This window comes from Esox lucius, chromosome 12 (genome assembly GCF_011004845.1).
Source record: "Esox lucius isolate fEsoLuc1 chromosome 12, fEsoLuc1.pri, whole genome shotgun sequence".
Lineage (NCBI taxonomy): Eukaryota > Metazoa > Chordata > Actinopteri > Esociformes > Esocidae > Esox > Esox lucius.
In genome coordinates this window covers 32,641,298-32,667,051 of record NC_047580.1, presented here as the reverse complement: position 1 = coordinate 32,667,051, position 25,754 = coordinate 32,641,298, and the positions used below count along the sequence as shown (strand labels likewise).

General features: G+C 45.7%; 1 protein-coding gene across 4 annotated transcripts in view; it reads right to left on the bottom strand.

The window, feature by feature from the left end:
• Window positions 1-9,807: 9,807 nt before the first annotated feature.
• Window positions 9,808-25,754, bottom strand: part of adora1b (adenosine A1 receptor b) — a 46,927-nt gene continuing 30,980 nt past the window's right edge. For 3 of the 4 annotated variants that reach the window (XM_020051441.2, XM_020051442.2, XM_020051440.2), the window contains 4 exons: window positions 11,409-11,519; window positions 10,933-11,035; window positions 10,656-10,733; window positions 9,808-10,421 (listed from right to left, as the gene is read on the bottom strand). In XM_020051441.2, coding sequence (XP_019907000.2) covers window positions 9,954-10,421; window positions 10,656-10,733; window positions 10,933-11,035; window positions 11,409-11,519 — 760 coding nt within the window. In that variant the 3' untranslated portion in view covers window positions 9,808-9,953. Of the gene's footprint in view, window positions 10,422-10,655; window positions 10,734-10,932; window positions 11,036-11,408; window positions 11,520-23,340; window positions 24,489-25,754 lie in introns of those variants that run through there. The other variant, XM_010893187.3, reaches the window with a different exon arrangement.

Genomic DNA, 25,754 nt, shown 5'->3' with positions numbered 1-25,754 from the left:
CCAAATCTTGGGCAAGGCTACCGGGACCCGTGGTAGATTTATGGACAGCCATCTCTCACCACAGCAGTTAAAGCGTAATTATGTACAGATATAAAATGGTGGGCTTTATGGGTGTGTTCCTCTGTCACCCGGCAGAGTCTGTACAGAGCCAGCCACAGGGAGGGAGAAATAATGTGAGAGAGGGTAAAGCAAAGAGGAGGAACACATCCACAGAGAGAAAGGAGAGTGACATCCACAGAGAGACAGCCAGAGAGAGAGAGAGAGACACACGCACACAGAGAGAGAGAGTGAGACAGCCTGAGAAAATGACAACCAAAGAGTCAGAGAGACTGCCAGAGAGCGAGATAGACAGAAAGACAGTTGGACCCCATGGCTCCAAATATTATTCCACTAATGGTTATTTTAAGTTTGCTTTGGGGCGTTGAAGGGCGACGCCTTTGTAGCCTTTTAAAGAGAGGTTTTCTAGCTTTGTTTTGTTTTGTTTTTTTGTTCTTCATAAAAAACACGCTGTGATTGTTTTAACAATGTTGTGCTTTTAAAAAGTGCTTCGTGCTCCTTGTCCCAAAGCCTGCGTATACAGTTTCAGAAACCTCCCCAACGCTGCTCCTTGTCCCAAAGCCTGCGGAAGCAGTTTCAGAAACCTCCCCAACACTGCTCACTGTTAGATATGCGCTGTATAGTATATATCCCAAAAAAACACGGTTTGGGCGGTGGGAATTGTTTGAACAGGAAATGGGAATTTCCCGCCTGTCTACCTCGAAGCAGACAGCTGATATCTTGGGGGGAAGTGAGTCAGGTGCCCCTGACCAGAAACTGTAGAACTTTGGTTCAGACATGTCTATGGAGGCAATTATCACCCCCCGTTTGTGTTTCTGTACTATGTGGTGTTTTCATTGGGACGCTTAGGCGGTTGTGTCTCAACATCTCAGGCTTCTCTGATTGTAAGGACAAGGGGGTTAGTTGACACTCAAGGACTCTGCTGGAATGCTGCATGAGAGCTTTATCTTGGACTCAGCAGATTTGCTGGCTGGTGGTGTAACATCTGCTGGTGGTGTAACATCTGCTGGTGGTGTAACATCTGTTGAATACACATTTGTGTGTCACTGGCATGAAAGGAAGCTTTTTTGCCTAATTCGCTTCAATATGGCCACTTGATATTGGACACCGACAAACAAACAACAGGGTTTTGGCCAGCAGTACGGGCTCCGCTGGTCGCTGAAGTATGGCACTGTGGGAAAAAAATCCTAATTTGACTGCTGTGTTGTTGCAGGAACTATAAACAATATTCAGAGTTACATTTTTTTACCAATTCAGGGTAAACTTTTCTTTTTAAAGGTTTGTAGTGTCCACTCCAAACACTCCTTTCTCCCCCCCCCCCCCCCCGCGCATTAATTATAAACTGCGTGTCAATTTACCTTTCCTTTACTATGTGAGACTGGCTCAAATGAAGCTTTGCTGTTTCTCTCCATAAACTAAGAGGCTGATGCTTTCCAACCACAAACATACTGTAACAAACATTCAACTTGAACTTAATGCAGGTTACTCACGTTTCTTCGTGGGCAGTAGCTCTGGGGAAGTGGAAATTAGGGTATTTTTAGAGGTAAACTATATTTATTGAATTTTTTTTGTGGCTCTGGGGGTGGATGGATGGTTTGATGATGAATGTTATGTCTGATGTAAACAAACCCGGAGAAGTCTTGCCACTGAATGTGCTCCAGAGCATCAGAATTTTGACATAAAAAAAAAACCCTTCAAAGTTGTGTGTCTATTTATGGACAATTATGTAAGAATTATGCTATACTTACTCATTCAATGGAATAGGAGCCAATATAGAGGTTATTTACAGTTTTTATTTTTATTTCAAACACACTAAAACTGAACTATATGAACACCATTTGCTAAATTCTTGTTTTAGGCAGAAAACACTACCATTCAACAACAAAACTCTCATCATCGCAATCGTATCACTGTCAACAGTTGCGATGTGTAAACAAGCATAATTAGTCAATGACAATCAGGATGTTGGCGGGAATTTTGGAACAAATGTGTTTTGGAACGGTGGATGACATCATCAGAGAGAGAGAGGAAAAGGAAGAGGAAGATTGAGAGGAGGTAGACGAGGGAGATGAAGTGAAACCAGGCCCATGACCTCTTTAGCAAGCAAGCAAGCACATTTATTTATATAACACAATTCATACATCGAAGCAATTCAATGTGCTTTACAAATAAAAATAAAAATATAAAAATACAATAACATAAAAAACAAATACTCAAATGAAAACATCAAAACAAATGAAAACATCATAATAATAAAAAATACAATAAGAAAACATATAAAGATTAAAAATGGGATTAAAACATAGGAAGCTATAAGGCTAAACAGTGTGGTTAAGTTTAAGTGCTCAGTCATAGGCACGTGAGAAGAGAAGTGTTTTTATTGTGCTGGGGGAGATTGGGTCAGTTCTCCTTCTTCACTAAGTTCTCCGTCTCCACTATAAATCCTTGTTGATATGAGGAATGCATTTTTTGAATTTCCCCTGTCTCCTCCCGTTTTGAACTTAGGAGGGCATGAGGTCCTGGCCCACATCTGCGGAGTACCTGGCTTGGGGGACCTGTTGCTGTCCCTGTCCAGAGTCCTCCTGGTTGTGTTGCAGATCGAGACGATGCCTGACGATTTCAGCTGCCACTGTGCACCCCCCCCCCCCGTGTTGTCCCTTCCTTTTCCTACCTGGACTAAGTTTAAATAGACTCTGGACTCAACCCACACGCATGTATTAATTATTACAATTGTAATCTCAATATGTTCACCTGCCACAGCTAGAAGAGGACTGGTCACCCCTCTGAGCCTGGGTCCTCTCTAGGTTTCCTCCTACATTTTGGCATTCTTAGGGAGTTTTTCCTAGCCACTGAAATTCAACACTACTGTTGTTTGCTCCTTGGGGTTTAAGGCCAGGTGTTTTGTAAAAGCACTTTGTGACATCTGCTGATGTTAAAAGGGCTTTATAAATACATTTGATTGATTGATTTAACCTGGATTTAAAAATGTATATGTTTGGGGCACGTCTAATATCTTCGGGTAGTTTATTCCAGTTGTGTACAGCATAAGTGCTAAAAGCAGCTTCTCCATGTTAAGTTTGGACTCTGGGCTCTACTAGCTGACCTGTGTTCATGGATCTAAGAGCCCTGCTCGGATTATATTCTTCAAACATATCAGAAATGTATTCGGGTCCTAAATCATTCAGAGATTTATAAACTAAAAGCACAACTTTGAAATCTATTCTGTAACTGAATGGAAGCCAATGCACAGATTAAAGAACCGGACTGATGTGCTTTGTTCTCTTGGTCCTAGTTAACATTCTAGCAGCAGCATTCTGAATGAGCTGCAGCTGTTTTACAGTCTTTTTTGGGAGTTCAGTTGAGGCCATTACAGTAGTCAACCCTACTAGAGATAAATAACTTCTCTTGGTCTTTTTGGGACACCAAGCCCTTTGATTCTGGCTATATGTTTTAGATGATAGAATGTTGTTTTGGCGACAGCTTTGATATGACTTAAACGTGAGGTCTGAGTCTATCAGAACACCAAGATTACCAAGATTACAGTTGCATCAATTGCTGGGATTTTCAGAAATAAAAATAGAGTACTTACTGTAAATCTGACTACTGTGCTGACGATTCTGTATTCATCAGCAAGCCCAAGACTGTACTGTTTGGTTTTGTGTGAGAAGCCTGTTTTTTTTCAGTATGGTGTTTTGAGAAGTGTGTTTACAGTTTTGGACAGTCATTCATAGTGGAAGCTGATCTGGAACCGGAGGAGTGGTCCCAGCTGTTGGCCTGATGACTCTCTCTACCTGCCCAACCTGAGTCAACTGACCGAGCTGTGTGGGCGGGACCTCCTGACCTTGCCTCCAGGCTGAAACAGAACCAGCTACTAGACAGCAGGAGCCGCTGCAACCCCTAGTCCTCTCCATCTGTGGATTGGATGAAATACGACTATACCAAGCCAATACGTGCTGTGACCAGATGCCCTTTAGCTATCCAACAAACTTTTTTTCTCTGCCAAAGCAGATCCAGCTGATACCTTCTATGTGTCTCTGGGCTAGCCTGACATCTGAGCCTTGGTTCTCCTGCTTGACCGGGCTTCTGTAAAAGTGGAATCTGTAAAGTGGAACCACCACCACCACACCGATTTCTGTTGGACCATACAGAACTGCAGTTACTGTGGCCCCGGGCGCTCCGCTGGTCTGAGCTGCCGAATCCGGTAAACTGGGATTGCTGCGGCGAGGGTTTGAAACTCTTAATTTACCTTGGGACTGAGTGTGCGGCGTTCTTTCTGTATGTTATACTGATGACCAGCAGAGGGCGCTATGTCCCGTGTGGGACCAGCGCCACATGAAGCCAGCTGTGGAGCTCCTGGCTCTAAGACGACAGAGCAGGGTGGTAGATATCTCTAAGAGGCAGACGGCTACCAACAACAGAGGCATATCTTTATTCAGAAGCTATCGATCTGCAGTCTATCTACAATAACATGGGGGCTTTTACAAAGGACATTGATAGGCTACATAATGCTAATTAATTCTTGGTGTGAAGGTAATCCGTTCACTATGGACTAAATGAAATGTTATATTTTACCTCAGAAAAAAGGGCGTACTATAATCAAGATGGTTGAAAGAAGTAAAATGTTTCCTAAGTCTGCCGGGTCTGTTTCCTGGTTTACACTCGCGCTATCACAGTCTCAAGGACCACAGGTATGTTGACATAAAAGGGGCACCTTCCCTTACCTGGCAACACTAATGTGTGTTCCAAATGGAACACTATTTCCCATATAGAACACTGCACATAAGCCTATTCTATGTCAAAGCACTATATGTTGGGTGCAAATTAAGGAGGGTTCACGGCTGTTGTTTTCACCGCTCACTTATCCTTCGGTTACTATTTACTTTGAATGCGATATCCACACTTTGCCCGAAACAGAAGGCCTTTGCTTGGGAAGGACAGCCAAGATAAGAAAGCAAAGGCGTGTCCCAAATCACACCTCCTTTCTGCCTGCACCAGTTGATGATGGTAGACTAAATCTCAAGAACAGTCGACACTGGCATTTAAAGGTATACAGACATTCAGAAAATATAGCCTGCGAAGTTGGTGAAAATCTCTGATCCAGGTCAGATACAGGATGCTGAGAATAATCTGTTATCTTGAGGACTATAACCCTATACCTGTCCAAAACCACTTGTGCAATGTGCATTCAATTGTGTCATTGTATTGGATGCTTTTGTGTGACATTCGAGGGGAATGTTTCATTTAGATTCCAGATAACATGGTTTTGAGTATACTGTTTAGTTGTGTGTATATTTCTGGGGTTTTGTCAATTTAATGTGAGTTTCGAGACATATTTCTATAGTTTTTGGAAAATCTAGTACATAAAACTGTAATGTGGAGAAGCAGACCGATTGCCACAATAAAACCTATTGAACCGCAGTACTTTGTTTTTGTATTATTTTCTGTCATTTTATGCTTTATGGATTGGAGAAAGTGGGGAAAGACAGAGACGCTGCCCAGTGTTGAACCAGTACAATACCCGGATGACGGGCCTCCCCTTCTGGACCCACCAAAGCCACTCAATCACAGCATATCTACTGCGTTGCATGGTTCAATCAAGCTGTCAAACCTTGTTCCCCAACAATGCGTTTTCGTGACAAAAGACTAGCGTTTTAGCCCGCAGATATCACAAACAAACATATGCTGAACTGTTGGACTGGAGAAGGCAACACAGCTGGAGGAGGCGTCGTCCTCACGCCAAGGAGGTCCAGATATCTTCTAAAAATACCACAGGCAGTTTGCGTTCGGTCACACACAAACACATACGCTTAGAGTCGGACTACTGAGCTGAGCAAAACCGCTTATCTCAGAAGCAACCGAGTGTCCAGACCGCTGCCTTGCTGTATTGCATATTGGTAAATAACCAATACAGGCCTACTACAGGGCTTCTGAGCCACAGAATTTCACTTAGCGTTATCCTGTTTTGCTGTTGATTGTGGTTGAGTCGGGGAACGCTGACCGATGCTAACATCTGCTTGGCAATGCTTACACCAACAGGGATGTGGTTTTGAATGCCTCTTATAACCCTTTGAAAATGCGACTGTATGCGCTTTTCGTTGCCTCCAGGCCAGTGTGTGTTTCCGACGAAGGTTTCACAGTGGGTTGATACGAGGGGAGAAACAGACCAGCGGCTGGGTTTAGACAATAGGCCTTTGGCCGTGTAGAAACAACCTGTGAGCTTTGTTGGGGTTTGCGACGGTGTCAATGTTCTGGCTTGACCTACACAGCCCATCTTGTATTTGGAAACTTTTGTGCCACATTTTCAACGTAACGTTTGCCCACACTGTCAAAACATTGTCACGGCAGCTGCCTCTTCACTGAATCTACATGCAAGACTCATCGGGGATAGACAGGAGGGAAATCCTCTGCAACTTGACGCGTTGGTAAATGCGGTTAAAGGGGACAAGCAGTGAGCAGTGGACGAGACGATTCTTTTCACTGCATTTTACGGATTTAGCAGATGCTCTCATCCAGGGTGACTGACAGGAGCGGTTAGGCTCAAGTGCCTCCACAGAAAGCGTCTGTGCTGATTTTTAAGGACATACTGAATGTAAGAACTCAACACAACCGTCTGTAACAGTTTATTTTGAAACTCCCAAAGGTGTGTCTGTAGATGCTTTACAGATTATCTACGGACTATAATTACATTTTTACTATCTACTAAGTCTAACTCTAACCCTTACTCTATCCTTAAACCAATCCTTAAACTTAACCCTTACAATAAATCTTCATCTAAACCTACCCCAAAAAGTTGCTTTTCAGCAGGTTGTTGAAGGTTTGTTGTTAGTACTACTCTACCGTAGGAAACATAATGTAACCCAACCATTCTGTGAATAATTACCTGCATGTACAGAGGTACAACAGCAACATGGCGGTAAAATAACGTTAATTATTCCCTTGAAGAACATAAATAAAGATAAAAACACCTTTATTCAGTAATTTTGTTTAATAACTCCAACTGTGGTATTATGTACAACAAGCCCATAAATACACATCTCATCAGTATGTTGACATACAATTATAGGTGATTTTGATGTAATGCTTTCCCATGACCCTTGGGCAAACACATGGGCCTGTATTTACAAAGGAAGCAGTTCTGATCTAGGATCAGTTTTGCCTTTAACAACAAACTAAATATAATCAGCCATGAGGCTAAATTAGCACAGATCCTAGATCTGCTCGGTAAATAAGGGTTCCTGATTTCCTTTGACTCGCCTTCATGGAGGTTAAACATCTTCATGTGAAAACTGTTAAGTGATTATGATTATCATTAGAGTTCTGTAGACATCATGTCCCAGTGTTGTATGTACAGAGATTGTCACCCACCCACTGCCCAGCATTAGTCCCTCTGATACAGTATGGGCAGGAAAGAAATATAATAAGAAATAGGAAGAAATGGACCAGGCTTGTAACCTTCAACCCTTGCATTAGATGCAGTAAAGAGGTCAGTGTACAAACGTAAGCAAACAGCACAATCAAAGAAATCATACGCGCCAACATTTCATTAAACTCCTTTAAGATTTATATAAACCGACTCACAAATGTCCAACAGAACTAAACATGGAGAGGGCATTCCTGCAGTCTGGCCCAGACACCCACAGTGTCTGTCCCCCATGCATTTCCATGACCTTTCCATTGTTTAGATGGAGTTCCCTTGACTAAACACGCTCTATTTGACCGGTTAACTCACGGGTCCCAATCACAAAGCCTCCCTGGTGTGCAGTCATTTCCATGGCTATTTCAAGTGTTCCTATTCATGATCCCATTATGCTAGCCGTCTTGGCTCACACAATTAAATGTTTGTTCCGATAACGTCAGTTGAACTGATTAAACAAATCACCACACGGACCGACGGGCGCCCCTCCCTCTCTGCGCCGTGTCGGTGTCCCCCCCCCCGCCCCCCCCCCCCCCGCGCCTTGTTCATCAGATTTCCCCTGCGGAAATGGCGTCTATGTAACACACCTGTGCACATGTACAGTAGACTTCGACATGCCCATCATCACCATGGACCAGGGAGTGTGTGCCGCTGTGATCAGGGACAGGAGTTGAGGGGGGTCCACTAGCCCCAGGAAAGGCTTCTTCACACGAGATAGTAGTAAATGTGACTAACTACCCCAGGAGGCCAATGACCTAAATCCTTAATTTCCATCCCACGTAGCATGTGTGTGGGGGGGCAGGAACCTGTCCAAGCAAAGCATTATGCAAAATGACGCTAAACAATTCGGATGGACTCAGTAATGTTGTATTAAAAGATAAAGTCCCAATCTCCATGTTGGCTTTCTTTCCTGTTCTGGGCCTTGTAAATCCTCGACCAGACGAGCTGTCCATGCAAATTAAAATGCTGATTAAGACCGTGGAAGTGGCCCTGTTAAGTGGTACGCAGTCTTTGATAAGATTAGTGTAAGCCGCGGTCCCAAATGCCCGCCTGCGTGTTGTCCACTATTTAGGGGACACGCCGTCATTTAGGATGCTGCCACACGACTTTCTTCAGAGTGCAAGGGGAGACCAGATGGGATGAGATCAAGAAGCCGGGCAAGTGAAGCATCCCTTTATCTCCCAAGGCTTTTGCCGAAAGAGGGATAAATGTGTCTTAAGAGCTTCTCCTCTCTCGTTAAAGATGCCGCCCTCCCCAGAAACTGTGTGCCCAGAGCCTCAGCCACTCACGCACACAGACACAGCCCCGAAACCAAAGGGCTAGGTAGAGTCTTCTTCAGAAGCTCCCTCAGTTGGAACGATGGAATGCAGAGCTGCAGCCGCCCAGCCCGTTTACCCCCAGTTTCTCCTTCCCTCTCTCCCTCCTTTCTATCTCTCCATCCAGCTTAAACCCAGCCAAATTCCATCCCTTTTTTTCGGTAACGGATCAGCATTAGAGGGAACGAGGGGGTTTTCATTTGAGGGATTACAAAACTGTTGCATCAGGGCCGATACCTCCCTAATGTGTACACATCCTAGCAGGGTGAAGAAGAGGAGGGCAGCGCTGTCTCCTTCCTGTCCTTCTTGTGCCTTAAGATCCCCGAATCATGAGATTGGTGTTTACTCCACAGCTGACCCACTGCTACCTTCAGCTACGTTGAATTCACATTTACATTAACATTACATTCATGTTTGGCGTTAGCCAGCTCAAACCAATACGCCTTAATGAAACCTATGAAGACGAACCTTGTTGTTGGGTAATTGGAACATCTGCAACCCTTTAAGTCACTTGTTATTTTTCTATAATAATTACTACGACAATCTGACGTAGATCAACCAAACCTCGAAGCTCTACGCACACGTTGTCCCCTGAAGGATATCTGAAGGATCAGATACCTTCGAACTTCAAAAACACCCACTGGCCTTTTCACCCCATTGACAGTGTCAGCTGTCAGTCAAAATTCAGTCTTCAATTCCGTTTGTTACAAAGATGTCCGTCTCATGAACACGAAGACTAACACTATTGCACGTTTAACCCTTACATTACCCTGGTTTCACCATTCAAACCCTTAACCTCCCTGAAACGCACAAACATCCCTAAACCTGTCGCTAGCCCCTTAAGGAAAGAGCGCACGTTTTCAGAGATCACGTGTGGACAACACGCATGGCGGCACGTGGTTCTTCTGAAAGGGTTCCCTCAAGCCTTTGCCCCAGGAGGCACCCCCCCCCCACCACCCCCAACACCCCCCCCCCCCCACCACCCCCACCACCCCCCCCCCCCACCACCCCACCCCCAGGCTGGCCGCTACACATTCATGAAAGATAACAATGACGACGCCGTCGAATCCAGTCAACCGCTGTCCCTCTGCCGACACATCCGCGCGGGACTTCCGTTCCTGGGGCAAACAAGGAAGGGTAGAAACTCTGCCTCCTCCGGGGGTCACTTAGATGTTGTTGTGCTCCATTGGGGGTTTCGGCGGCAGGGCGTTGCTCTGAGGGGAGGGTGCTTCGACCTCGGCCGGTCCGGTCGGCGGCAGCAGCTTGGGATTCCTGTTCCCGTTCGGGTTGTCGTCCTCCTTCCTGCCCTTCTCACTGGTCTGGGTCAGCATGGCCGGGCCGTCCTTGCAGCAGAAGTACTGCTTCCATATTTTCAGGAAGGCGTCGCGGAACTTCTTGATGCGGAAGGCGTAGACGATGGGGTTGACGGCCGAGTTGCCGTGCGTGAGCAGGATGGCGATGTAGAGGAGAAACAGGGGTTTGTCGCAGGTCGGACAGAACAGCGTGATGCAGTTGATGACGTGCAGGGGGAGCCAGCTGACAGCGAACAGGAAGAGGACCAAGGCCAACGACTTGGCGAGTTTCAGCTCCTTGTCGTAGTACCGGTTGGGGTCGGCGTGGCTGGTGGTGCAGGCCTGCCAGAAGACATACCACCATCTCTTTAGTACGCAGGTTATTATTTGAGGACACTAATCACCGTTGCCTCAATACACAGACCCCGCGGGCTGCAACACCCCCCCAACCCCCCCCCGAACCAATACGGCAGCCGTGTTGGCCAGTCAATCTGATCTTTTTTAGAAACGGCGTGTCAAACGAATAGCCACTGGACTACTTCATCCCCACCATCCTCTGTCTATCTGGACAGGTACCTTCTTATTGAGCTGTTTGTGGATCATGTAGAAGATCTCAGCGTAGATGAGCAGCATCAGAAGTAATGGAGGCAACACCTGTGAAGTAGCAGACATCATTACTCCGGTCCGCTAGGCCAAAAAGGTGCAGTTAGAAATGCAGTGTTGTTTTCCCCTGCCTCACTCGTTCTGTGGTAACGGAGGATATTCCCGTAAATTTAAGAGACATCGGGCATCTCGGGCTTCCGTTTTTACGATAAGAAATATATGAGGTAAAGAAGGAAAAGAGTTACGATACCCAGCCGAAGAAGTTGAAGTAGACCATGTAGTCCATACTGATGACGTTCTCAAACTGACAGGTGATGATCAGATCATCTTTCAGCGAGCCGTTCTGCTGCAGTCTGCAGAGAGGCGCAAAGAGAGTGTGAGAGATAATATAACATACATATACAGGGACAGAAAGAGGGTGAGATAGCATTTTTCATTTTGAAACTGGGAGCAAAACCAAACAAAACAACTTCAAAAGGCATTTAGAATATAATGCCACCATAATACTATAAACTCAACAGCTGATGAGGGCCCAGTTACTATTTCATTATTATAAGGACACTGTCACGCAGGGATTAGAACCAAACCACTATAACTTTACCGAAACAACATTGCTCCCGGACTAGTTTTGCTTCCTCATACATCAACGCAGACAAGGATACTGTAGACAGCTGGTTGATGGATGACACAACAGCAAACACAATACGGTCGTTTGGAGATAAATACCTCCAGAGATTGTTCCATCCCAGCATCGGGGTGAGGCCCACTATGAAGGCCACGGTCCAGCAGACCACCACCGCCACAGCTGCCCGCTGCTTCGTCACCACACGCTTATAGCTGAGGAGAGAGTGTTTGTTATTTCGTTTGTGCCGACGCCTTTGTTGTTTACACAGGCGTTTGGTTCTTTCTATAATTTTGTAATAAGCACTGGCTAAATATTCCCCTGCCCTGCTTGTATAATATTCTCATAAAATGCTTGTACTTCTTGTTTATAATGCTAATGTTATGAACCAGAGAAACCAGAATGACGAGGAGTTTGGTTTTAGCTGTGCCATTGCTTAGGTACCCGACACTTCCACGTTGTGAGGACAGAAATGCCAGTGTGTCTGTGTGTATCTCTTGAAAAGAAACGTGCAGAGGTGAAAGTATCGGCGAAAAGAAAAGACGGATCGATACCCCTTCTACACCTTCACTCCTCATCCCTCCATCTTTCCTTTCTGATGATGCCCCAACCTCCCACTCTTCCTCTCTACTTCCGTCCCTACCTCCCCTTTCAAACGCAAACCTTTTCCCAACATTTATTCCCCATTGGGAAAAGTCAATAAGGTGAACGTCAATAAGGTGTATTCTGCTTCACCCTCCCTCCTCCTTGCCTCCCCAGCCCCTCCCTCCTCCTTGCCTCCCCAGCCCCTCCCTCCTCCTTGCCTCCCCAGCCCCTCCCTCCTCCTTGCCTCCCCAGCCCCTCCCTCCAAGAACTGCAGCCACCTCTCTCTGTGTTGGCAGTGTTTCATTGTTTCTTAAACTTGACTTCATCTCCATATTCAGGCACAGTATCACTGTATCAGGTCTGTTCTGGTGATAAAGGGAGACTGCAGAGATTTCATGCACCAGCACCATGGTACACACACACACACACACACAGACACACACCCACTCACAAACACACACAGACACACACACACACAGACACACACACACACACAGACACACACCCACTCACAAACACACACACACAAACACACACACACACACACCCACTCACAAACACACACACAGACACACTCACTCACACACAGACACACACACAGACACACACACAGACACACACAACCACACACACACACACACTGTCACTATCTCCCTTTCCCATTCTCTCCCCCTTTTGTTACCAGTAGAGAAAGAGGCAGGAGAGATGTGCGCACAGTCGCACACAAAAGCATAAAACACACACACAAAACACTAGCATAAAACACACATGCATAAAACACACACACAAAACACTAGCATAAAACACACATGCATAAAACACACACATGAAACACTAGCATAAATCACACACCAAACACACATGCATAAAACACACACACGAAACACTAGCATAAATCACACACGAAACACTAGCATTAATCACACACAAAACAAACAAGCATAAATCACACACGAAACACTAGCATTAATCACACACAAAACACACATGCATAAAACACACACATGTATCAGTGGAGCCCAGCACAGGAGACGAAAATAAATCCTTCCAGTCAGGGAGTCAATGTCCACCACTGCAGGGTGAGTCAGGGTGAGTCATGATGAGTCAGTGAGTCAGGGTGAGTCATGATGAGTCAGTGAGTCAGGGTGAGTCTGGGTGAGTCAGTGAGTCAGGGTAAGTCAGGGTGAGTCTGGGTGAGTCAGTGAGTCAGGGTGAGTCAGTGAGTCTGGGTGAGTCAGGGTAAGTCAGGGTGAGTCAGTGTGATTCAGTGTTTCAGGGTAAGTCAGTGAGTCAGTGTTTCAGGGTGATGCCTCTGTTAGCATCATGAGCCTGTTACTAACCAGTAGCCTAACATTGAGATGATGACATAAAGACATCGAGCAACTTGGAGTAGACAAACCCTAGGTCATGACAAAAATCTGAATCAGGATATACTTTGTTTGCCGACTATATTAACGCATACTTAGACTCTGGCGTAATGGCGATGCCATCTGTTGACAACATTGCTACGCAAAGATGACGTGCGGCTACGCGGCGACAGATGGCTACATGATGATCTACTGAAGAAGGACTGCAGAGACCATTTCATACACACAGGTTTACAGGTTTCCACCTTCACAGGCTCAGTCTAGATGCCTGGTGGACAGAGTGCAGGGTAGTGCAGCTATGTAATTTACAATTGTGATGTGGCGATCATAAGCCTTATTAGCCTCTGGTAAAGGTCACAGCAAGAAGCTGTTCAGATATCTATGTTTTTTGGTCATGATTGATCTGTGCTGTTCTCCTGCTCTATAATTACTGGATGTTCATTTTTAGAAGGTTGTTTTCTTTTACAGACTCGGAAACCCCCAGATGAAGTAGCTGAGAATGGACTCATTAAAACAAATCCGGTTGTCTTGGAGATGCTTTTTTTTTCTGAGCTGCCGCACGCGGTAAATCTGCTGCACGTGCTAGAACTGGTCGGGAAAGCAAAATGAATTCAAAAACAGGGAGAATTCTGAGAATGACTTGGACAGTTAATGGCCACATTAGTACAGAGACAGATGATGCTCGATGAAAGCGGCACTGGGACGTGAGATTGACAGGAAATGCCTCAGTCCAGCAGCCCCTCCTTCAGCAGACTCAGTTTTGACAGTCAGGGGTCGAGGACCGTGAGCCAGGCATTGGCCAAGGCCCTCCCCTCAGACACGCCACCCATACTTTACCCATATTTCAATAAACCACGGGCCACCGATTCATTCAATTAATAATATTTGACGACATCAGCATTACAACCCAAGTATCGCGCCGTCCACCAGCAGAACACCCGGAGAAGAGAAATTAGCGGTATCAGCAGTCCCAGGGGGATTCAGGACAGGGCTACCTCCCCAGAGTCAGACCTAGCAGGAGGTACTGTATAGAGGCAAATCCTCTACAGGGGAAGAATCAACAGGCTTTGTTGTGCCTGTCATCTGAAAGATCGGCCTCCCTGGCTGTGGCTCTGAGTAACCGGGCATATGTAACACAGAGACACAACGCTCATGGCCAAGCCAACGCCGAGCTGTTAACTGAAAACACACCCCCACATCCCTCTGCTCCTACATACACGCAAATACTGGAAATTTAAATATCTAAATTGGTGCTGTCTACTTTAGATACATGTAAAGGATACTCAAACATATCCCACTGGCTTTCAGTACATGCTCAAAACACCCATTGGATATGAATGAAGATTCTGAGCCTAAATTGACCTGTGCTAACAGCAACATGACAGGTGCAATTCTGAGTAGATGTAAATGTCCTTAGCAAAATAAAAGTGCTGTCAGTAGCAGGTAGTGAACTAAAATACCATCATACAAACGGTGCAGACTGTATGAAGCATCCACAGAGACTCAATGCACCGACAATCTTACTTGAAACGGAATAACCGATCCTCATTCCCTCCCTGAAAGCGTCAGAAATGGGCAGCCAACCGGCAGGGCCTTGTGCTTGTCAGAAATCGATCAGAATAAACCACTATTGATGTTGTCGGATTTAACACGCCACTTTGAGTCCGGGAATATGGCCTTCGGAGGCAACGCAAACAGAATACGTATGAACCTGAACTGGGTTCCTGTGGGATAGGGAGGCCCAGAGAGTTTTTCAGGGCTACGGCTGGCCCTGTGTCAAACCTGCTGTAGAACCGGTTTAGTTTATTCAGCAAAGAGAGGTTGCCTGCAGCCGAGGGAGCAGTTGTTTTGTAATCTGCCTGATGCAGTTCCACATCCTTCACTAAGGAACTGCACCAGCCCGACTTTATTAAACTGGCTATCCTAGTTCCTGACTGAAGACTCCCAGTATTGGGTTCTGTGTATGCTCCTGAGGTCCTCCTATTAATCACAGCTAAGCTATCCAGTGAAATCCAGCTTGTTACTGCGTGACACAAAGGTTTTGGATGGGATGCAGATTTCCTTACATAGATTGTTGTAGGATCTGACCCAGTCAGTCCATGTCGGCCTTAAAGGGATAGTTCGTCCAAAGATCATATTTCGGTGACGATCCCCCTAACCCAAGTTGTTCCTTCAGGCACACAGTCATTCTTTAAACAATCCATTATTCAGTTCTGTCCCAGTCTCTAATAAACGTTATTAGCATCGTCCAAATTCATGAATGGAAACGGTTGGTATCACTATCGCAAAGCTGTTAAGGGGACTATCACCTAAATATGTCCTTGAATATGGCTCACATCAGTGGCAGTCCTTTATTCCTCAATGGCCCCCCTCATTTCATTTCAGCATGGTAGCTTTGGAAGGATCGGCGGTTTTAAGTTTCTATGTGTGTACTGGATGAAATGGCATGGTCTAAATTCCCCAAGGGGCTGTCAACACGGCCCAGATGTGTCAATAACATACATGTCAATATCTCGTGCTAAACGCTGACAAAAGATGGATGTTATCATTGCACAGTTCTGACAGTCCACGGTACCACACAAGACATGCAATCTATAATCTCTTTACATTCCCCCAAGTCCAGAACAGAGGCTGGGAGAAACACAGAACCAGATTAAGATTATTATCTTTTTTTTTTTTTAAAGCACACTTTCCAAACATGGGGGACTGTGAACAGACAGACTGATATTTTATCATGTAATGTGATTACAAAAGGGCCTATCTTTTGTGCACAAAGTCCAACCCGAGATTTCACTTTAAGAAGTTAACCAAACCCTTTCAAAAACTGAAGCGGTGCAGGGAGATCCTGGGGAGAGTGACAGATGAACTGTTCTTCTCTGCAACATATTTTTCACATTTCAGATTCAATCAAGCAACCTATCATTTAGTGTTGCCCTAACAACCAGACTACCTGCCCTAAGAAACAACTATGATGGGTGATGATCTTGAGCATCCAGGTCGCTCTGGATGGGAGCATCGGCTAAATTACGCACATTTAAAATAGGTCACTCTGGATGGGAGCTTACACTAAATGAGGTAAACGAAAAAGTTAAATGGGTCAGTCTGGAAGGAAGTGCCTGCTAACATTAGATAAATTAAAATGTAAAATGGGTCACTCTGGAAGGAAGTGCCTGCTAAATTAGATAAATGTTAAATAAGTAAATCTGAAGAGGAGCGCCTTCGAAATTAGATAAATGTTAAATGGGTCACTCTGAAGGGGAAGGCCTTCTAAATGAGGTAAATGTTAATGTTAAATGGGTCACCCTGAAGACAAGCGCCTTCTAAATGAGGTAAATGTTAATGTTATATGGGTCACTCTGAAGGGGAAGGCCTTCTAAATGAGATAAAGGAGCCAGTCTGGAAGGAAGTGCCAGTTAAACAAGGTAAATATAAATGTTAAACGGGTTGCTCTAGATTCGGAGCACTGGCTAAATTAGATACGTATGAATGTAAAATGGGTCACTCTGGATGGGAGTGTCTGCTAAATTATCATCTCATTTCATCTTCATCCGCTTATCCGGTATCGGGTCGCGGGGGCAGCAGCTCCAGCAGGGGACCCCAAACATCCCTTTCCTGAGCCACATTTGCCAGCTCTGACTGGGGGATCCCAAGGCGTTCCCAGGCCAGTGTCGAAATATAATCTCTCCACCTAGTCCTGGGCCTACCCCGAGGTCTCCTCCCAGCTGGACGTGCCTGGAACACCTCCCTAGGGAGATGTCCTGGGAGCATCCTTACCAGATGCCCGAACCACCTCAACTGGCTCCTTTCGATGCGAAGGAGCCGCTCTACTCCGAGTTCCTCACAGATGGCTGAGCTTCTCACTCTATCCCTAAGGGAGAAGCCAGCCACCCTTCTGAGAAAACCCATTTCAGCCGCTTGTACTCGCGATCTTGTTCTTTCGGTCATGACCCAGGCTTCATGACCATAGGTGAGGGTAGGAAGGAAAATTGACCGGTATATCGAGAGCTTTGCCTTCCGGCTCAGCTCTCTTTTCGTCACAATGGTGCGGTAAAGCAAATGCAATACCACCCCCGCTGCCCCGATTCTCCAGCCAATCTCCCGCTCCATTGTCCACTAACTCGCAAACAAGACCCCAAATACTTGAACTCCTTTACTTGGCGTAACGCCTCATTCCCTACCCGGAGGAGGCACTCCATCGGTTTCCTGCTGAGAACCATGGCCTCAGATTTAGAGGTGCTAATCCTCATCCCAACTGCTTCGCACTCGGCTGCGAACCAGTCCAGTGAGTGCTGAAGGTCACAGACCGATGATGCCATCAGGACAACATCATCCGCAAAAAGCAGCGATGAGATCTCCAGCACAACGAACTGCAACCCCTCCTCACCCCAACTACGCTTCGATATCCTGTCCATCAAAGTTACAAAAAGGATTGGTGACAAAGCGCAGCCCTGGCGGAGGCCAACCCCCACTTGGAACGAGTCCGACTTACTACCGAGAACCCGAACACAGCTCTACCCTTTGGACGTACAGGGATTGGATAGCCCTCAGAAGGGACCTCCTCACCCCATACTCCCGCAGCACCTCCCACAGTATCTCCCGTGGGACCCGGTCATATGCCTTCTCCAGATCCACAAAACACATGTAGACTGGATGGGGATATTCCCAGGCCCCCTCCAGGATCCTTGCAAGAGTAAAGAGCTGGTCAGTTGTTCCGCGACCAGGACGGAATCCACATTGTTCCTCTTCAATCTGAGGTTCAACTATCTGCCGAACCCTCCTTTCCAGTACCTTTAAGTAGACTTTCCCAGGGAGGCTGAGAAGTGTGATACCCCTGTAATTGGCACACACCCTCTGGTCCCCCGGTCCGCCACTCCTTAGGCACTGTCCCCGACTCCCACGCAATGTTGAAGAGGCGTGTCATCCAAGACATCCCCTCCAAACCCAAAGCTTTCAACATTTCTGGACGGGTCTCGTCAATCGCCGGAGCTTTGCCACTGTGGAGTTGTTTGACTACCTCAGTGACTTCTGCCATGGAGATTCTTCTAAATTAAATAAGTGTAAATATTAAATGGGTCAATCAGGATGGGAGCGTTTGCTAAATGTAATAAATATAAATGTTAAATGGGTCACTCTGGATGGGAGCGTCTGCTAAATTAAATAAGTGTAAATGTTAAATGGGTCACTCTGGATGGGAGTGTCTGCTAAATTAAATAAGTGTAAATGTTAAATGGGTCACTCTGGAAGGGAGCGTCTGCTAAATTAAATAAGTGTAAATGTTAAATGGGTCACTCTGGATGGGAGCATCTGCTAAATTAAATATGTGTAAATGTTTAACATGTCAGTCTGTATTGTCTGCTAAATTTCTAAATGGTTAGGATTGTGTGCATTATATATATGTTTATTCTTTTATTGTTGTTATTCCTGTCTAGATCCCAAGAAGTGTAGCAGCTGCCTCGGCCGCAGCTACAGGTGATAACAATATATACATAAATATAAATATATATGGTGGGAACTTTCCATAAGTTAGTTAATTAACATTTATTCTTAGCCATAAAAAAAATCATTCAAGCTGCTATAACTCTAAAGATATTAGTACTTTATGAGGCTGTCAGGTCCTCGGCAGCCTCACAAGGTCAGATTTATGGACCTAATTGGCCTTGGGATTTGATATTAAAGAGTAATGAGTACTGATCCCCTGTGAACTACAGGACGTGTGGTTCCTTTAGGAGGGTTATCCTGAAAATCACATCAAAGGAAAAAACCCAAGACTGTTCCAAGTCAAACAGCTTTCAAGGAGTGTCTACTGTGTGTGCACCATGACACACTCACACTCTCGCACAACCACACACAGATCCATACACACATAACCGTAACTCTCTACTTAATTCCAGCCTTCGTCCCCTCATTTAAAAAATGAGGTATAAAGTTGTAGGTGGGCGGTTGTAGCATAAATATTCATTTTGGGAGCAGGTGTGCTGAGTGCTACAGGGACAAGGCCCATTTCCATGTGGCTCATCTCTCAGAGAAAGAAACACTGTGGAAAAACACAGCAGAGTTATTTTAGATCCTCTTAAAACATTTAAGGTTTTAACTTTTTTTTATTTTTTAAATGGACAGGGACGCGTTCTACCTCCAAGGGGATACTGGTTCCATATTTGGGCGCCAGGACGAAGGAAAAGCTGAGGGCAGAGTGTGGGCGTGGCCCTCCCGTAGGAGATCCTGTAGGGATGTAGAGCTTGAGCATTGCCTGGAGGTTGGATGGGGCATTTCCCCTGACTACTCCTTATTATAGTCTTCCACAGGACAGAAGTGTGCGGAGGACAGGGGTGACATGGGGGAGAGTAGACACAAGGTGGGCTGCGGCGTTCTGGGTGGGTTGCAAATGGGGACCCCAACCTTAAAAAAGAGTTGCAGTAGTCCAGAAGTCACATGACACGTGCCACTGTGCACGGTCCAATAAAATGTGGCCTTCTGGGAGGGGACTTACTGGGTAACTTTTTTGTCATCGTTTAAACGTGTCCAATAACAACACACAGAGGCGTGTCTTCAAATGGAGGCGGAGCTCTAGCAGGAAGTGGCAATGCTATTTAATCGATGAAGAAGGCGAAATCTACTTGGCACTCTGGACCCCAGAACTTCGCGAAAAGGTTCAGATCGGGTGGCTGGGGAGGCCATCGAAGGTGCTCAGAAGGCAAAGTGTGGCTCTACTCCTCGTTAGGTTCTTGATATTAATATATTGTTAGGTGTTTTCGATATTTTGTCCATCCTCTGCATGTAGCACTTGTCAGCATAGATTAAAATCCATCCCACAGCTCTTTCTGCAACAGATTTCTCCTCGTGCTTTCTCCACTGTGTCTGCACAACGTAAAATGAAAATAACCCAAAAATGTTTCCTTCAGAAAAAAAAGTGAGGAGAAGGTTAAATCAAATTGGCATTTAATCTTTGTTATTTATTCTGACAAATAAAAATATATTTTGCTATATTTTGAAATATTATTCAAATGAGAAACAATGTCATCTAATGGCAAGTTAGCTAGCTGTTTGCCCTGAAGTAGCCAAGGGTGATGGCAGAGTAGATTTAATGGCTGCCTCTGGCTCCCAAAGATTGCGTGTTTGATCCCAGCGCTTTCGTGTTTTATCGCAGTATGTTTGACAACCGTTTCAGCCATAATCTCTAAGTTCTGGGGGCAGCGGCTCTTCTTTCCATGTTTTATCAGATAGGACTGTGGGGAAAGGCTGTGACAGAATGGCAGTGGGGCAGATTCAATCCCAAACAAGAATTTGCCCCAGTGATCAGTGGGCTGCAGTGCAGATCACCAGAGCAACACTGGACGCTCTACAATCATCTCTTATATAAGCTCGGCAGGTCCGAGGAACATTTTCTTGGACCGGTTCAAATTAAATGTGTCAAAAACAAGGCTCCGTTTAATGAGAAGCACTAGGAACTCCCCCAAAAAAATAACCTGCTAAATAGGGACGGGAAACCCATTGTAAATCAGTGATGATTACGTTGAAACCAATCAAATGCCTTGCTTGGGTGGACCTCAAACAGTGCTGACTTGATTAGTATAAAATGTAGGGTAACAGTGAGTGAGGATGGTCGGGAAATGCTCTGATTTCACCGATTGCTGATTCAATTGCAGAAGTCTACTTACTGCCACTGGGTTGTATGGACTGTATGGTGTGAGATGGTGTGTATATATCACACTACTGTTCAAATGGGGAAAAAACTCCCTCCAGGTGTTTTCTTCCATATTCTGCAGTGTTGCAAAGTGGCATTTGTAATAACTGCAGAAAACATCCGTGAACCAAGGAGCTCGCAGTGTTTTTTTGTTTGTGAAACGTAACAATGTCGTTGTTTAATAAATATATTTGAAACGTGAAAACAAAACACGTAGCTTCAATCGAGTGGAAGAGTTTGGGGATTTGAAACATCCAATTAAAAATCTTGCTGCTTAAATTGTTTTGGCTCTTACAAAATGAAACGGGCCCCAGAGAGTGTTTCAATAACAACAGCATGTGTGACAATATCATCATTTGAGGTGTGGCTTTGATAGACTAGGGTACATTATTAAAGCGTCCTCGCATGTGACTGTCATAGGAATTGGAATTTGATCATAATCCAACACTGACACTGCAGATCGCTGTTTTTTTTTTTTACAAACCCTTTTCCCTTTTCTCACATTAGAGAGAAGAAATATGGTATAACCATGGAAACCGTGAATGATTTACAGCCATAAATATTTCAGTTCCAGTAGTGGCTCATTAGTGGTTCAGAAATAACATTATGGGGTGTGTCCTAGATCGGATAAGGAATAGAGAGCCGTTCAGGACGTGGCCTACAGTCCTCTGGCACACTTGTGACTCGCTGTGATGTCACCAGTGGATGTGTTAAACTGTCAGGAAAGGGACAACGACAGACAGGCAAGTAACAGCACATGGTGAGTAACCACATGAGAACCTGAGAGGGGTTTAAAAATAGACATGGATATCAAAGAGTCAATAATGAGAATTCAGATATGCCAGCTACAGGAAATGACAAATTCCCAATCTCCCAGTCCCTCTGTGTGTGTCTCTCTCTCTGTCTGCCTGTGTCTCTCTCACAACACACACGCCGGCCCTGATCTCCCTCTCTCTCACCACACACACAACCAGTCACTACTCTGTCCCGTGTCCAAGTGGCTTCTTTAAGTCATGATCAAACAAAGTCAATCGCCGTCTGCCAATATTCCCAAAACAAATGGCAAAACGGGAGAAAGGAAAATAGTGCACCTCCGCTTCTGGGCTTTTTTCTTCTCCCACGCTGGCTCCCCCGGGCCTCTTTCTTCCTGCTCCTCAGCGGCGCATCCCTGAGCTGTTAGTCTTACCCTGAGCGCGGCACCGGTGCTGTGGGTGTGTATTGTTCAGGGGACACGTAACCAGGGGCTTTACATTTAATTTGCATGATGGGAAATGTGTCATTTCTCTCACTGTCAATAGAGGCTGCACTCCATTCCGCTGAAGCATAAACCTACATCCTCATCCTTCAAGAGAGAACGAGGGACGTCGTCTCAAAAACAGATGGCGTGGTGTATTTTTTAAATGCCAAACGGTACCTTTCTCCTTCGTAATCTCTGATTACTCTCTGAGTCCTCCATTGTTTTTTTTAAATCCACCAAAACGTCTTAGTGTAGTTTAAATGGAACAGATGCAGAGTGGCAGCCGAGGAAATGATGGCAGATATGTGATTTCCACCACATCTCCACTAAAAGTTGGCCTGTTAGTCTGACTGATTCCCTTCATCCATCCCTGTATTCCTGATGACATAACAGCTAATTAGGGCTAGCTCTGTCAGCGGTGCTCTGGTAAACTGCTGGTGTTTCGGGCGCGTGTGAGAGGAGCAGAAGGAGAGAGTGCTTGTGTGAAAGTTTGAGTGCAATAATAAGTGTTTGAGTGTAATATTTAAAGACGTTGTGTGTGAGTGAATGTGTGCGCGCGTACGTTTTTGTGTGTGTGCATGTGTCACTGTGCGTGTGCGTGTGTGTTGAGCTGTCATGTCAATCTCGGTGTCTGAGGCACCCCTCCTCTCTCTGCCTACAGGGGCTCAGATTTGTACAGGATCCTGCTGAAACGACACACAGACAAATTAATGCCAGGAAGGTAACAGGCATCTGTGTGTGTGTGTGTCTGTGTGTATGTGTGTGTGTGTGTTATGATTACCACCATTATCATCATCAGCAGCAACTCACCTGCTCACTTCCACCAATCAACCCCTCTTCCTCATCCCCATTCACCACACATCATCATCCCAACACCTCCTCAACCCAACACCTCCAACATCATCATCCGTTCATCCTCACATCCCTAAAAACGTAAGCTCGTCACCAGATTTTCCTCACCTCCCCAACACCTCCTCAACCCATTCTCCTCACCCCCCCCCCCCCAACACCACCTCCACATCCCATTCCACTCACCTCCCCCAACACCTCATCGCCCCAGTCTCCTCACCTCCTTATTCAAACATTAACATCAACATCATCACCATCATCCCCTCCCCTGCTTCATAACAATCATAAATCATCAGTGTCACGTTTGTTTTCATTACCTGGTCGGGATCTTGACCCTGAGATATCGGTCAATCGCAATTGCCAGGAGGGCTAGGATGGAACTTTGCGTCAGCACCAGCACGGTGCACGCGACCATCAGGCAGCTGTAGAAGTGAGTTTGGAGTCCGATGCTGATAGTTATCGCCAAGGGGATGACGAGCGCTCCCACTGCGATGTCCGCCAGGGCCAGAGACACGATGAAACAGAATGTTGTGTCTCTCAGAGACTTGTTAATTTTCACCGCCCAAACTACCATCACATTGCCCAACACGGAGAAGACGGCAATCACCACCTCCATGCCGATGTACAGCGCCTGGGAAGGGGCGAGTGCCACAGGCATCCTTAAAGGTTATTAGAGGTCCAAATACCAGAGGACAGTATTATTTCCAAAAGAAAAACGGTATATCTTCCAAATATGTGTGTGCGTCGTGCGTCCATTCAATGTGGCAACTTCACTTGGAAATGCCGATTTCAAACATATTGAAAGCGCCAATACACATCCAGTCTGTAAGGCGATTGAGCATCATAGGGACTCCCGGCAAGCTTCGGCATGGTTATTCTCTTAAGATGTGGTAGCTAGGATTACTGTGGTCCGCCGCTGTTCCGGTCCTCGCAGTTGAATACCCTGTTCCACCACTTCGCTTGACCCACCTGCGCTCGGGAACGGACCATTCTTGCCCTGTAGTGTTTGTTACCCTGGGTATCACATCAACACCATATTTTATATACGTAGGTTCTAACTAACCATTTGAAAGGCACGTTGCAGGATAAAAAACAGCCATGGAATATATTCAGTGGACGATACACAGCTAATCAATTGTCAGCGGGGAACTCGTGCGCCGTGCTCTTTCCGGTTACCGTTCGCGTAGTTTGAGTCGAAGCAATGCGGTTGCCCAAAATAGCTCTCGGCGCTCAGCTCTCGCTATCCTTTGGTTTTTGTTCTTATCTATTCCTTTCCCTCTCTCTCCCTCTCTCACCGATGCTTTCTGTTATCTCAATTCAATTCAGACATTTGGAAGACCAAACCCTGAACCATTGCTTTTGACATAATTCCAGCTGTGTGAATCGCCATGGCAGGTGCTTCGGTTTTGTTTCTTGGATGGAGAGATTTTTTGTGTTGTGCGGCCAGGACGTCCCATATGTCTCTCTCCCTCTCTCCCTCTCTCCCTCTCTCTCTCTCTCTCTCTCTCTCTCTCTCTCTCTCTCTCCCTCTGCTCTAGCTGACGAATGGTAATTTATCCATGTCTCTTAGATTTTTCTAGAAAGACTAATTCCTCTGACAACCTAGACTAATTGGGAATGGCATTTTCGGTTTGCCAAGCGACTCTGGTGTGGATTACATTGAGTTACTGAACAGTCACCCCTGGTGTCTCTCACAGGGACAGCTGCTGTGATTGGTTACCCCTGTGATTGGGGTTGAGTGAGTGTGTCTACTCTGAGGGGTGGGTCAATTGATCAGAAACTAGATGAAAAGTGCATAGGTTTTTATTTTTTAATTAGTACTATGGACCAAACATTTGGTTTGATACAATAGGCTACAACAATCATAATATCGTCCACAGAATATATTACCTATATTGATTCCAAAAGCGAAGGACGGTTTGTGGTCAAATGTGACTTGGCGTAACACGATTTTTAGTGAAACCCCATTTCTTTTCTTTTTCAGACCTGCATGCTTCTCTGTGCTGGTGGGTGCATGGGACATTCAGCAGCGCAATGTCCTGGAATCACCAGACAGCGACTTACTGTCTACGCTCTAGTTCAAAGATCTAACTCCTTGACAGCTGAGCAGTGTGACTTTCCATCTTCCATCCACAGCAGAGCTTGTGTTCTCGTACATGCCCACAGTCATGAGCTGAGCTGACAACCTTGGTTCCAAAAGCAATTTTTTGTTTGTTTACTTTTCCAATTGCTGGATTGAGCCGGCTTGGTCCAATTAAATCCAAGAAGTAGTCCCAAGAACCTGTCCAGCAGGCACTGCAGGCCGGCTTTATGAAGTCAGCAATATTTTTGTTTTAAAATACTGCCTGAACCCAAGTGCAATGGATTATGCTGTACTGGTTGGGTTTACTGTACAGAGAAAGACGGAGAGATGGAGAGAAGGAATGAGAGATGGAGCAAGAGGGAAAAAGAGAGACAAAGGGAGGGAGGGAGCAGGCGGGCAATACAGAGAGGGGTGAAGGTAGTGGGGAGGGGGGTTAGAGTGAGACAGTGTGTGAGAGAAAGAGAGTGAGGGAGAAAGAGCAGGAAAGAGACAAGAGAAGGATTCTGTGTGGGATGGGGACAGTACAAAGAAAGAGAGTGAACGAGAAGGAGAGGCAGAGAGAGGTCCCAGATGGTATAGGCTGCACTGCGCTCTGACTGTCTTATGTAACATGGATACAGAGGAGCTGAGCTAGGGAAGGAGGGAGGA